At 44.7% G+C, this 12,220-nt stretch overlaps 1 protein-coding gene across 3 annotated transcripts in view; it reads right to left on the bottom strand.

Annotated features, from left to right (window-relative positions):
• FMNL2 (formin like 2) overlaps positions 1 to 10,238 on the bottom strand; it is a 311,765-nt gene extending 301,527 nt beyond the window's left edge. For all 3 annotated transcript variants that reach the window (XM_086718606.1, XM_025933206.2, XM_086718614.1), the window contains exon 1: positions 9,673 to 10,238. In XM_086718606.1, the coding sequence (XP_086574732.1) occupies positions 9,673 to 9,789 (117 nt within the window). In that variant the 5' untranslated portion in view covers positions 9,790 to 10,238. The remainder of the gene's footprint in view (positions 1 to 9,672) is intronic.
• Between the last annotated feature and the right edge of the window lie 1,982 nt (positions 10,239 to 12,220).

Raw genomic sequence — 12,220 nt, 5'->3', positions numbered from 1 at the left:
AGCCTCTCAAATCAGACCAATGTCTAGAATAACACGATAGGGCTTTGACAGGAAAACTGGGCCACAAGATTAAATCTGCACTCTGATACCTTTCAATATTTCAAAGGAATCAAGGAAGATGGCAAAAGCTAAAGGCCAGAATTTAGGCTTACAATGAATAAACAAAATTTGTTATCTATGGGTACAGAATTCCAAGTAGTGAAACCCCAGTGCAAATGCTCCCCATTCACGCTTTGCTCTAGGAACACAAATCAAAATGTCCTCCTCTCAGTATTATGAAAAAGAGAGATGCTACACACACAAAAGAAATACCATTAGGGTTATCAATGAGGAGATAACCACAAACAACAAGAAGATGCTACAATGTCAATATTTCCTAACGGTCAGGCCTACTTGGGCTGAGGAAATCTCTCAAAGGAAGTAGTGGAAACCTCATGGTTAGAGTCACTTACAAGAAGACCGCAAGGCACAATCCTGTGGTCTACTCTCTTTCACGTACGTCTGACCACGCAGAAAGTTAAGTTCAGGTGAGTGACAGTGGCTGGGCAGCAGGGAGCCAAGCTGAACCACGTTTGAAGAAAAAAAACCAGAAAACAGATTCTGATTCCTGATCCAGTTACAACAGTGCGTTCAGTTTGTGAAAATCCATCAACCTGCATACTTAATGATATGGGCCCATTTCTGTTTGTATCTTCTTCTTCTTCAATAAAAAGATCTTCTAAAGGCTGATTTGGAGAGATCCTCCTCCATAACAACCAAAAAAAGTTTTCAAGGGGTGCGTGGGTGGCTCAGTCAGTTACATGTCTAACTCTTGATTTTGGCTCAGGTCATGATCTCACAATTCATGGGATCGAGCCACATATCATCAGGCTCTGTGCTGACAGTGTTGAGCCTGCCTGGGATGCTCTCCCCTCCCCCCCCCAACCCCATTCCACCCCCTGGCACTCACGCATGCCAAGCACTCTCTCAAAAAAAAAAAAAAAAAAATTTAACAAAAGAAAACCTATTTTTTTAACAATACTAATGTTAAAGAAGTACTCCATTAAATGAGGATCTGGTAAATTCACAATCTAGAAATTTCTAAAGCAAACAAATGCTTTCCACAAGGCCGACAACTCTGACACTCAAAACTGCTTTTGAGAAAGGACACTGGAGAGAATGAACCTGGCAAGCTTAATGGTTCCACAAACCCAGAAGGCCACATAGTTCTAAACAGTCCCTACTGGTTCACATCTGGAGGGCCCCATTCGTTGGCAGTGGAATAAGGATTGTGTGATAAGGCCCGAGGACTCACCAATTCCAAGTTTATAGCTTCCCGGTCCCAAGACATTTGGACTGACTTGGCCTTCTAAGTTCACCAGGCAGAAGTCCTTGGGGATAACAAATCCCAATTACTCAAGATAGTCCACTTGTCACTAAAAAGAGACAGCTTCCTCGGAAGAACCACAAGACTGACCATACTGGGGACTAAAAGGGCCAGAAGTGAAACTAACCTACAAAACCCATTGACCGGATTCTTAGCCTTTGCAAGTAGGCTCCCCAGCTTTCACAGAGATGAGGTGGGGCAGTACTGACCTCACTGGGCAATGGTGCCATGGAACAAATCTAATTGTGTCCTACCAACGTCTCCTATTAGTTATCCTAATGCTTTCTTCTACACACACACACACACACACTCCCTAAAAGTAAATAAATAAGCTTATTTTCCATCTTTCTGCCATTGTAAGTCATCTTCTTTACCTTCCCCACCAAAATAAAAATAACTCCATTATCATTCTTTAATATTCCCATCTAAATCCAAACCTTCTCTTGCCCTGTTCCCAATTACTGCAAAGTTTTATCTGATTATAAACTACCTACATTTCCTTGAATGATTTATTTATATTTCTAGATGAAAATGAGACAATAATTGCTTCTATCCTCTCAATTCAAAAAACCACATACGCTGTCCTCAAATCCCAAACCACAAATGCTAAAGATTATGAATAAGAGGAATGTCTATTTGCTTATGTTATAACTACTGAAGAAATAACTAGAGTCTTGCATGGAGAACAATCAGCTCATTCTTGACCTACCATCCTATTTATCTTTCTATTCTCAAAGCTAATTGCTTATATAAGCATGCCAATTTGCCCTGATTATAGGATTCTTAATAAATGAATGTTGTTTACATTTCACAAGTGTATTTGAATTTCTCTCCGGGAAGCCAAGCTCATCAAGTCTTTGTAAGTGGTAAAACCAGAGATCAAAGCAAAAGGCCTACATTGAACCAACAAACAATTAAGCTTGAGAATAGAGGCCTAAGCAAAAATACAATTGATTTATTGATTTTCCTACTCCAGAAGTACACCTCAGGGCCACTGTTCACTCTTGAGCTATAATATATAGAACTTTCTCCGTCAATTTTCATCATGATTATTTGATGATCATTTCTTAAATAGTTAAATGAGTCTAAAATTCAACAGACTTGGATCCATTTCTTATTTCTTATCTTGATGCTTTCAGTTGAATCAAAGGTCTTTAAGATTTTGGGGGGAAAATTTTGTTTATTTTTTTTTTTAACCTCTTCTCCACTTAGCCTAGTTTCCCCATAATTTTTGGTACTTCTTAAACAATTCCTTTCCTACTACACCCAATTTATCAACCCAGGCATCTATGGTTTTTTGAGGCTCCCAGGTGATGCCAATATACAGCCAAGTTTGAGGACTACCATTTCGGCTTGTCAATCCCTTCATTATCCTGCCTTAAAGCGTTCAGCGCAACTCCCAAGGGAAAAAAAGAACAACACAGAAAAGAAGGTTCCAGAGCAAATGCTTAATTCAAGGCAGGACCTTTAGGTAACAGGCATACCTTAGTGCCCAACATGAGCCACAGGGCCAAAAATGTAAACAATCGGACACCTTTCCCAAAGCCAACAAGTTCTTAGTATAAACCAGGCACGGGCACCATTTACCCCACAGAAATCAGTCGAGAGAGATTACTTGCGGCTATAGCAGGATCTAAACACCTCAAAGCTTTCAGCTTTTGTAGCAACGGACAGAGGGGCTTACAAACAGCAACTCCTCAAAGAACAAAGTAGACTATGTGTGAATTCCAAGTCACTAAAGCCCATTACAGGCTGCACAAGAACACCAAAAATGTGATCTGAGGAACACCTTTGGTGTGTCCTAAAAACTAGAAAAAGTTTGTTATGAGGTGACTATCTGTAAGCTCTGCCACTGGTCATGGGTTTTTGTTTTGTGTGTGGTGGGCACGAAGATGTGACTCAGTTTGTTTTTTTTATTAAGACTGTGAGCAGAAAGTACACTTCTCCTGTATACAACAAATACCACTAAACCTCAAGTAGGAATTCCCAGCCATCCTGGCCCACATTTGTGGGCCTCTGCTGCATCACAGCTCTCCGGCCTACCAGCTCTTCCCTAGACACTGCTTCCAAATTATATCCAATGGAAACTGCATACTCCTTGGTGTTTGGTTGAAAGCTCCGGGAAAAGAGGACAGGGTGACTGGGAAAGGGGGAGACCACCTGCAGTCTGTGCAGGCACTATCTTAAAGGAAAGAAAAGACAGGAGTTATCTCTGCCAGCAGTATTCAAGTAGATGAGAGCGAACAAGGTGCATGAAGCCTCTCTATACAAACCATGACCCCAAAGCCTGGGGACATAGTTCTCGTGGTGGGGAAAGGGAAGAAACATCCCCCATTCTAGAAGGGAAGAGACGGTTTGCAACTCACTCCCCCACTCTTAAGCAATTCAGTCTGTTCTTTTCTAAGGTGTCAGTGCTTTGTTCCTAAGAGGCTTCCAACTGCCAGCACCCTCTTGCCAAGTGGAAAGGATCATCTGGAATCAGCACTGCTTCTATCAGCCATCTTCATGCCACATGTTACCCGTGAGCATAAAGAAGTCCACTTCACCTTGCCCTTTTGCCCCAAGTCCTAAGTATGAAAAAAAGGAGCACACTTCTAAGACCAAGCCCTTCAAGCAACAATTTTTGTAAAGTAAAATGAATTTCCAGAACAAACATGAGCCCACACTTTTTTCTTAAGCCCAGGAGGACTCTACGCGGTGGGGGGGGGGGGGGGGATCCTTCCCCACTCTCAGGTGCTAGGATTCTAGGTCTAGAAACTGCCAACAGCAGGCTCACCTCAAAGAGGGCACCACTGGGGCGCCTGGGTGGCGCAGTCGGTTAAGCGTCCGACTTCAACCAGGTCACGATCTCACGGTCAGTGAGTTCGAGCCCCGCGTCGGGCTCTGGGCTGATGGCTCAGAGCCTGGAGCCTGTTTCCGATTCTGTGTCTCCCTCTCTCTCTGCCCCTCGCCCGTTCATGCTCTGTCTCTCTCTGTCCCAAAAATAAATAAACGTTGAAAAAAAAAAATTAAAAAAAAAAAAAAAAAAGAGGGCACCACTGAAGCCAATAGCCACTAGCCAGGTCTTGGGTTTGCAAAGAACTTCCAGTCACCAGCATTTTTCATACAGCTTCTGTGTGAGCAACTCTAACAGAGAGCTCACTATTCATTTCCTTGACAACTCTAAATGTTAATATACTTTTCCTTAAGCTTAGGGGACTTTCAGTCAATGACCCTGGCAATTCTACTCTTTAGACCACACAGAATACAGCTAAAACACAGTCCTGCACAAAGCTCTTCAAAATGCAAAGTCAGCTGATGCAGCACAGGATGGTAGATTCTGGAAATTTTACACTTTCAAGTGCTATCATCTAAAAAAATCTCCTATCTTAATAGTTGTGTCAAATTTTATTCCAACTTACAGAGGAAGAAAATCAAGGACCAGAGGAAAGATTTTAACTTGCTCAACCTGGTGCAGCAGATTAATTCTAGAAACTAGGTCTCCGGCCTCCCAGGCCAATGCTATTTGCTAAATGAGAGGCCACCAGCAAAAGTAATTCTTATCGCCTAAGGACTTAAGGGCATGCATACCTTTTCTTCCCAAAGGTCATCAGTTTGTGTTGCTGCCAGTCTCTTACTGGAGCCAAACATTTGTATTCAGATAATAACCTCTGATTGATTTCTGTACTGGATATCCAAATATACTGGCATTATGGGAGGTGGAATGCACCCCAATAAGAAGCATATATTCCCAACTTTGGTGAAATAAAGCGGCTCAGTGATAGTACCTAGGATGAGCTAGAATGGCTCAAAGTTACAACGCTCCACCCTGCCCCCAGCCCAACTTCTCTACCTCCTTTCCGTAATAGGAGAAAGGATGTGAGAAAAATCAGCAAACATCTGACGATGACCTAACTACACTCTCACCCATCCATCTGCTCAGCAGACTGCATGGCAAGAGCTCTCCTTGGAAGTGGTTAAAAGAGAACAACACCTTGCAAAGGGAAATAAACTTAAACGTTAAAACTTGACTTTCCTTGTCCTTTCACAAGTAATTACATTCACAGTATATGCATGGCACTGACAGATTGTCTCTCCTCTGATTTGGAAATCCTAAATTCCCAACCAAGGTAGTTCAAGTCTGCCTTGATAGAAAAAACCAAAGAGCACACTTTCAGACCAAATCAGTATTTAACTCCATGCCTGAAAAATGGAACGGCATAGTGAGGATGCCAAAATGTTTGACATTGAAAATAAAACATCAAGCGCACCTCACAGCGGTCACTTCTAAGACATTTTTGTCTATTTTATACAGCTTGAAACTTGCATTTATCAGATTTAAGGATTTTTTTTTCTTAAACAGCTTTACTGCTAGCTCCAGGCATTTTCCCCCTTTCCAGTTCAAAGGCCTCAGGAAGTATAATAGAATATGGGGTGGGGGAGAGGGGGCAGAGAGCTCAATCTGGATTAAAAATCCTAGATCAGTTATTCCATATCTGTAGGACTGTGGGCAACTTAGGTAATTTTATTTCCAGAATGATTGTGAGGATTAAATGAATAATGTAAGCATGGGGGGGGGGCTCATAATAGGTACTCAGAAAACGTTCCTACTTCTTCCTAAAGCAGAATGACTATGTTCAACCTCAGGGCAAGAAGGAAAAAAAACTGGAAAGAAATCGACTCAAATTATTCACACACCCAAGTAGTTCTCAGTATCAGACATAATACTGCCCTAAACCATCACTTTTTAATCCGTCTTTTTGAATCTGTTTGCACAGCAGCCTGATATCTGATATCACACAGAGATACAGCAGCTAGGATAGAGGGCTTAAAATTATCCTCTCCTCTGACATTCAAAGAACGAATCCTTGCGACAGCTCCTTGACAAAGGCATTAGGGAACTTCTATTTTATTTGTAAACAATGACTTCAAGCCAAAAATTAGTGAATGATACGCAATGTCTAATGTAGAAAAAGGTGTTCTTGGACAGAGACCATCAATTCTTCACCCCACCCCAAAATAAACTTCATAGCATCATCTTTGAAAATAAAGGGCAGAGGAGGGTGTATGTGTATGTACGTATATTTCCAACATTTAGGCAATGTTTAATACGATGAAGAGCCACATGGATATTTAATTATAAATGTGTAGGACCCAAAAAATACATACACACCAATGTTACCTGTAAAATATGTGACATACACACCCTAAAGGAATAAAAGTAGGTGACCGAGTTTATGAATTACTCCTATCGAACAGTTTAACAAAAACATCACACACGTATGCACAAAGGCACATCACTTTACTGCCCTATCTGTAAGGTAGGTACAAAGATGCAAACAGTTACATGTATACAAGGAGTAATGTTTTCCCAGAAATACATTGTACAACTACTCTGACAGTGCTGAAGACAAGCTCAAGAAGGAGAGAGACTCTCCTTAGGAAGATTAAGCTCCTAAGATTTGGATCCAATTTTTACTAGTCTTTAATTACAGGAAGTTCAGGAATTCAAATCTATTTCAAAACTTTTCCTACAAAAATTACTATTTTTTTAAAGTTAACCCCTCCACTGATCTTAATTCCACAATCTCTCTCTTCTTTCCTCTTTCCATTCATATCTGTTAGTTTTTTAGAGTCATACAATGTAACTTAGACTGATGAAGGGGTAAGGAAACAGTCTGAGTAGGTTTGGTCTCAAAATTTTCCAGAAATAGATGGACTTGTCATTTTCATTTTTATTTACTCCTTCCCAATGCTTTAAGTATTCTAGAGCTTGAGAGTGTAATTGTTTTCCATGTCTGAAATGTCTCATTAATTATTGACGTAAACCATACTTACAATGAGGTGCTTGTATGCTTTTCCTGTACAGTACTACTATCCAGTTTTCCTCCCAAATCACATATATGATGTTTATCATATAAGGAAATAAGTCTAGTATCAATAATGCCGATATGATTCCCTGTGTCACAGGGTAAAGAATTTTCTCCACATATGTACTTCAAAATATGCCACCTAAAATTTATCCTTCTACCTTGATCTCTAGAATTAAATGGTTTGAGTTGACTACTTAAGCAATTCACAAAGAAAACCAAAGTTGAGAGCATCACATGTATAACTTCAGGGAAAAAAAAAATTATCTTAAGAGAAATCACCTTAACTCTGGACTTCCGTTAGCGCATAAAGAGGACACCTTTTAATTCCTCTTGTAGGTTTCCAAATAGCAGCTAGAGCTGACTAGGGGGAGTTACAATAAACACATTAACGTCCAAGTGCATCACCAACAAGGCAGTCCCCAAGCTGAGACTTCTCCAAAAGCTTTGTCTCTATTCCAAAAAGATCAGCCTGGTATTTTTTGGTTTCGTTTTTTGTTGTGAGGTGCTTAAATATCATCAACAATTAAGAACCACATCCAGCAATTGTGTGTGACACACAGTAGAGTAAAAGTAACCACAACAACCAACCATTGCCCCAAGGAGTTTGTGATGCAGAATCATAAATGTGACATACTAAGTCTGTGACTGCTAGACTTAAGAGTAACACAAATCCACCATGCTAATGATGAAACATTTTTCTAAAGATTAATTCATATCATGTGTTATTAATCAACAGCATAACTGAAATCTCAGGCAAAACACGCTATCCCAATTGAGCAGAACTTAATTGCATTATTGTGATCTGGTTTTCCTGTGTCACTGGCCCTTCCATTTCCAGTATACACGTACATACACACAGCACTACCGGATGAAAAGACAGAAAGCCCAGAGCTAGGAGGTAAGAACCATCTGTCTGGAAGGAAGAGGATTTTGAATAAAAACGTTTGTCTCTGGAAAGACAGGTCAAGTATGCACCCAGGCTGCCTTGAGAAGTAATTAAGCCTATGCTGTTTCATTTCAGTGTGTCCCATCTTGCACAACGACGGGAGCAGCTGTGGGAGATCACAGAAGATGCAAAGCAAGACAGGCGGCCTCATCTATCTCCCGACAGCCACACCAGACTTTCCGGGTGGCGTGAAAAAAGCTTTTGCCCTCTGTTGTCTCGAAGAGCACAAAGCTAACCTAGCCTCCAGAACGTTATACCCCCTGTCAAACCTGCCCTTTTAAAAGGCCTGAAGAAAGGCAAATTTAAATGTCCCGGTGTTCAGACTCAGAACCCTTCCCAAAGTTAGGAGGTTACACACCAAACACCCGCAGGCACACGCAAATTTGACTGCCTTGAGCACAAGGTTCTCTTGCTGCCTAGCCTCGTAGAGTTTAGAGGTAACTAGCTAAGAAAAGGTAAATGTACAAGTGTAAGGAATAGGAACGCGTCGGATCTTGCCGGTTTCCCTTCCAACATCCCTTTAAGGAGGCTGGGTCACTAAAAATCGGAAGTCTGGGGACCAGCTGTAGTACAGACTCTGGCTGGGTCGAGAGGGAGGCCGCCACACCCTCCGGAGCTCACAGCACTGACAAGCTGTGGTTGGGAGGGGCTCAGAAACTTAGTCCCAGCAGAAGGGAGAAAGAAGGGAGTCTTCAGTGTCTTGGATTTAAAAAGCTAAAAGCAGACTTCAAGAGGGAGCCGGGGATTTTGCTGTGTGTGCCGGGGATGGGGGGGGGGGGGCGGGGGGAGGGAAGGGGCCGACCCTGATGTCAGAACAGCTCGAAACACGTCCCCGCAAAACTGCACATTCTTGTGGTCTAAGGTTTAAGACCAAAAGGAACGAGCTGAGGCAAAGCTGCTCTCCCGCCCGGGTTTCAGATCCCGCCCCTCCCAGCTTAGGGACCGGGGCGCCGCACTGCCGCGGGTTTCCTTATCTTTCCCTTTCGGGCCAGCTCCCCTCGGCCAAGCCGCTACGTCCGCCTCCAAGTTCGCCTTCGCGCGCCAACCGCTGCCGGCCACATGCACCCATCTGCCCGGGACCCCGCACGCCGGACGGTCCGCAGGGACTCGGGGGTGCGGGGACTTGGGGTTTTGTTTTTTTTGTTGTTGTTGTTTTTAACAAAAAGCCTTAGAGGCACGCCGCCCCCTTCTCCCCGGCCCGCGCCACCTTCCCTTCACGCCCACGCCGCACCTCCCCGGCACACGCGCTGCGTGGTGCTTCTCCCGCCAGACAATGGGCTCTGGGCTGGCCAGGCAGCCCGCCCAGAGCCCCCGGCCCCATCCTGGGACCCCGAGAGGGCTGAGCGCGGGGGCTGGAGGGGAGCGGAGAAGAGTAAGGCTGGGGAGGCCACAATGGGGAAGGTGGGCGCCTCCCCCTTGGGACGGGAGGCTCGCTCCCGGCGCCGGGAGAAGAAGAGGGGGCGGGGGTCAGCTGCGCCTCCCCGCCCGGAGCCCCGCCGCGCACTCACCAGCACGATGGCAAATCGCTCTTCCAGTTCACCTGGCTCGGGCATCGGCAGCTTCAAAGGCACGTTGTGCGCCCTGAAATCGGTCTGCTGCGAATCCATGCTCCCCGCGTTGCCCATGTTGGCTGCACGCCGGGGCCGGGGGCTGCTCCGGACCCCTCGCGTTCGCTTCGGAAATCAGAACAGCTCCCGGCGGCCGGCTCCCGCCCCGTGGCGCGACCCGCCCGGCTCCCCGCTCTCGGCTGCGCCCCGGCGAGTGTGCAGCGCGCACCGCTCCCTAGCAGCGCTCCGAGCCGAGCCGCCCCCCGGCCTCCCTCATGCTCTCCACCGCCCCAGCGCCGCCCCGGCCTCTTTGCCTCGGGAGGGGTCGTCAGGGCGCCGGGCGCCTATCTGCATGTTGCTCCTCTGGCACGCCGCCCCCTGCCTGCGATCGCGGCCAGCTGGCGCGTGCGTCCTCGGACTCGGTCTTGCGCCGGGCCGCGGCCGCCGCTGACACTTGCAGCCCCCGGCCGGCGAAAACAACGCTCTCTCGCGAAGCACCTCGAGCAGACAAATGCGGCTCGGCGCTCCCGACACAATGCCCCCCTCGCCCGGCCCCCGCCCCCGGCCCGGCCCCGCCCACTCGCCCCGCGGACTGCCGGGACGCGTAGTTTCTGCCCAAAGTGTCCGCACAGCAAACCCCGCCCGCTCCGGAGAGGGCCGGAGAGGCAGTGTGCACGCTTCTGGCTGCAGTTTACGTCCCTTTAGACCCCTCCTCACTCCCACGGTAGAAATAACCACCTCGTCTACGTGGGTTCTGAGACGTAGAAGGCACACCTGACAAGTGAATGCATGATCCAATCAACCGGTGATTGAACGCGAGCATTCTGATTTAAATTTCAGAAGCTTGTTACTGTTCAAAAGGCTCTAGCTTAACAGGTGGCCTGAAAGGTATTGGCAACGTCCTGCTTCATGAATTGGGGAGTGGGTCCGTGGGTGCTTATTTGATTGTTCTTTCTTCCTTATGTAAATCATTTTTGTGTGATTGAAATGTTTTCTAAACAAATACATACTTGTATGGGTTTTCTTTATAAATATCCATTATAGTTATATGTATATATGGTCAGACGCTAGAAGTTGGAAGAGAAGGATTCCGTTCGATTCAAAACACCGGTCAATAGCTATTATGTATGGGTTACTGGGTTCCTTCGTGGGAGAAAAAGAGGATTGCTCCTGCTCCGGAATACTTCACAATGTAGTGCAGGAGAAATTTTACACAAATGACCATATCTCATGTGAGATAGAAAGGAGGACAGAGTATTTGGGGAGGCTTGGGAGGTGGCGTTTGGCTGTAGCTACCTTATTCCTTCATAGCAGCCTTGTTCCAGGTGTTTTACAAAGAAGATTGGACCCAGCCTTATCTCTGGGATGCTTTCCAGATTATCACTATCCGACATTAAAGCAGTGGAAATAGAACCAACCTTATAAACACGACTTTAACCAGGTGCCCATGTTGTAGATTTCAAGGGCATCCACCTGGTTGACTTGTGGCTGAACAACTGTAATTCGTTCTTTCTGCGCTTGGAGCCGTGTTTCTTAATCCTGGTTTATCAGAGTCACTTGGGGAGCTTGTTGTGGAAACGCCACACACCTTGGACCCTGCCTATTCAGAATTTCCCGGAGCTGAGAGCTGGAGCACAGACAGGTGTATTTTTAATAAGCTCCCCAGGTCATTCTGATATGCAACCAAGGTTGTTACCCTGTTGTTAAAAAGCAGCTGCTTCTGGAGAAGGTAACACACCAAGACTAAACATCAAGGACCCCATTTTTCATTTAGCTTTATAAAGTCCAAGATACCTTGAGCATAGTAGATGTTCAATGACTATTTGTTGAATTGACAAATGGGTTTCACCAAAAGCTTATGGAGCAAATATTCACATAAATACTTCGTGTGTGGGTATCATCTATTAAATAAATGACTTCTGGTCTTTTTAAAAAGAAGGAAGAGAGGATAAATAAATTCAAATTAAAAGTCTGAATAGATGCAACCTGTATTTCAAAACTATATTGTATCAAAGTTAACGGTAAGCATGTTACCCATCAAAGAAAGAAAAACAGGAATATAGATACATACACATACCCCAACTAGTGAAAATGAGTGAGAAAGAAAAGCAGTTAGTTCAAACCAAGTGAGACATTTCTGACCCACAAATGTATTTGTTTTCTTTCCAATCTCTAGACGTATACTTTGGATCTGATTGACACAAAATCAGCCCACCCAGGGGGTTGACCGTCTGCATGGAGAAGCTAGAGTTCTTTTCTGCACTTGAGAAATCCTTTTTTATTACATTTATGACTCCCTCTGGCCATATTTCTGCCAGTAACCAGGACCTTTTTCTCCCCTTAAGTCTTATCACATCTAGTCTCTCTCATAATGTCACACTTTGAGAGGAGCCAAAGGACAAAGTGTGCAAATCCATGAACCAAAAGAACTCAGCCACTTCAAGGTTTGCAATCTTTAATATTTGGTTATTATTTGTGTTATTAAATATAAAAATAAACAAAACACTCC

This window comes from Puma concolor, chromosome C1 (assembly GCF_028749965.1).
Source record: "Puma concolor isolate L17-30 chromosome C1, mPumCon1.1.hap2, whole genome shotgun sequence".
Classification (NCBI taxonomy): domain Eukaryota; kingdom Metazoa; phylum Chordata; class Mammalia; order Carnivora; family Felidae; genus Puma; species Puma concolor.
This window is presented reverse-complemented; position numbering and strand designations above follow the sequence as displayed.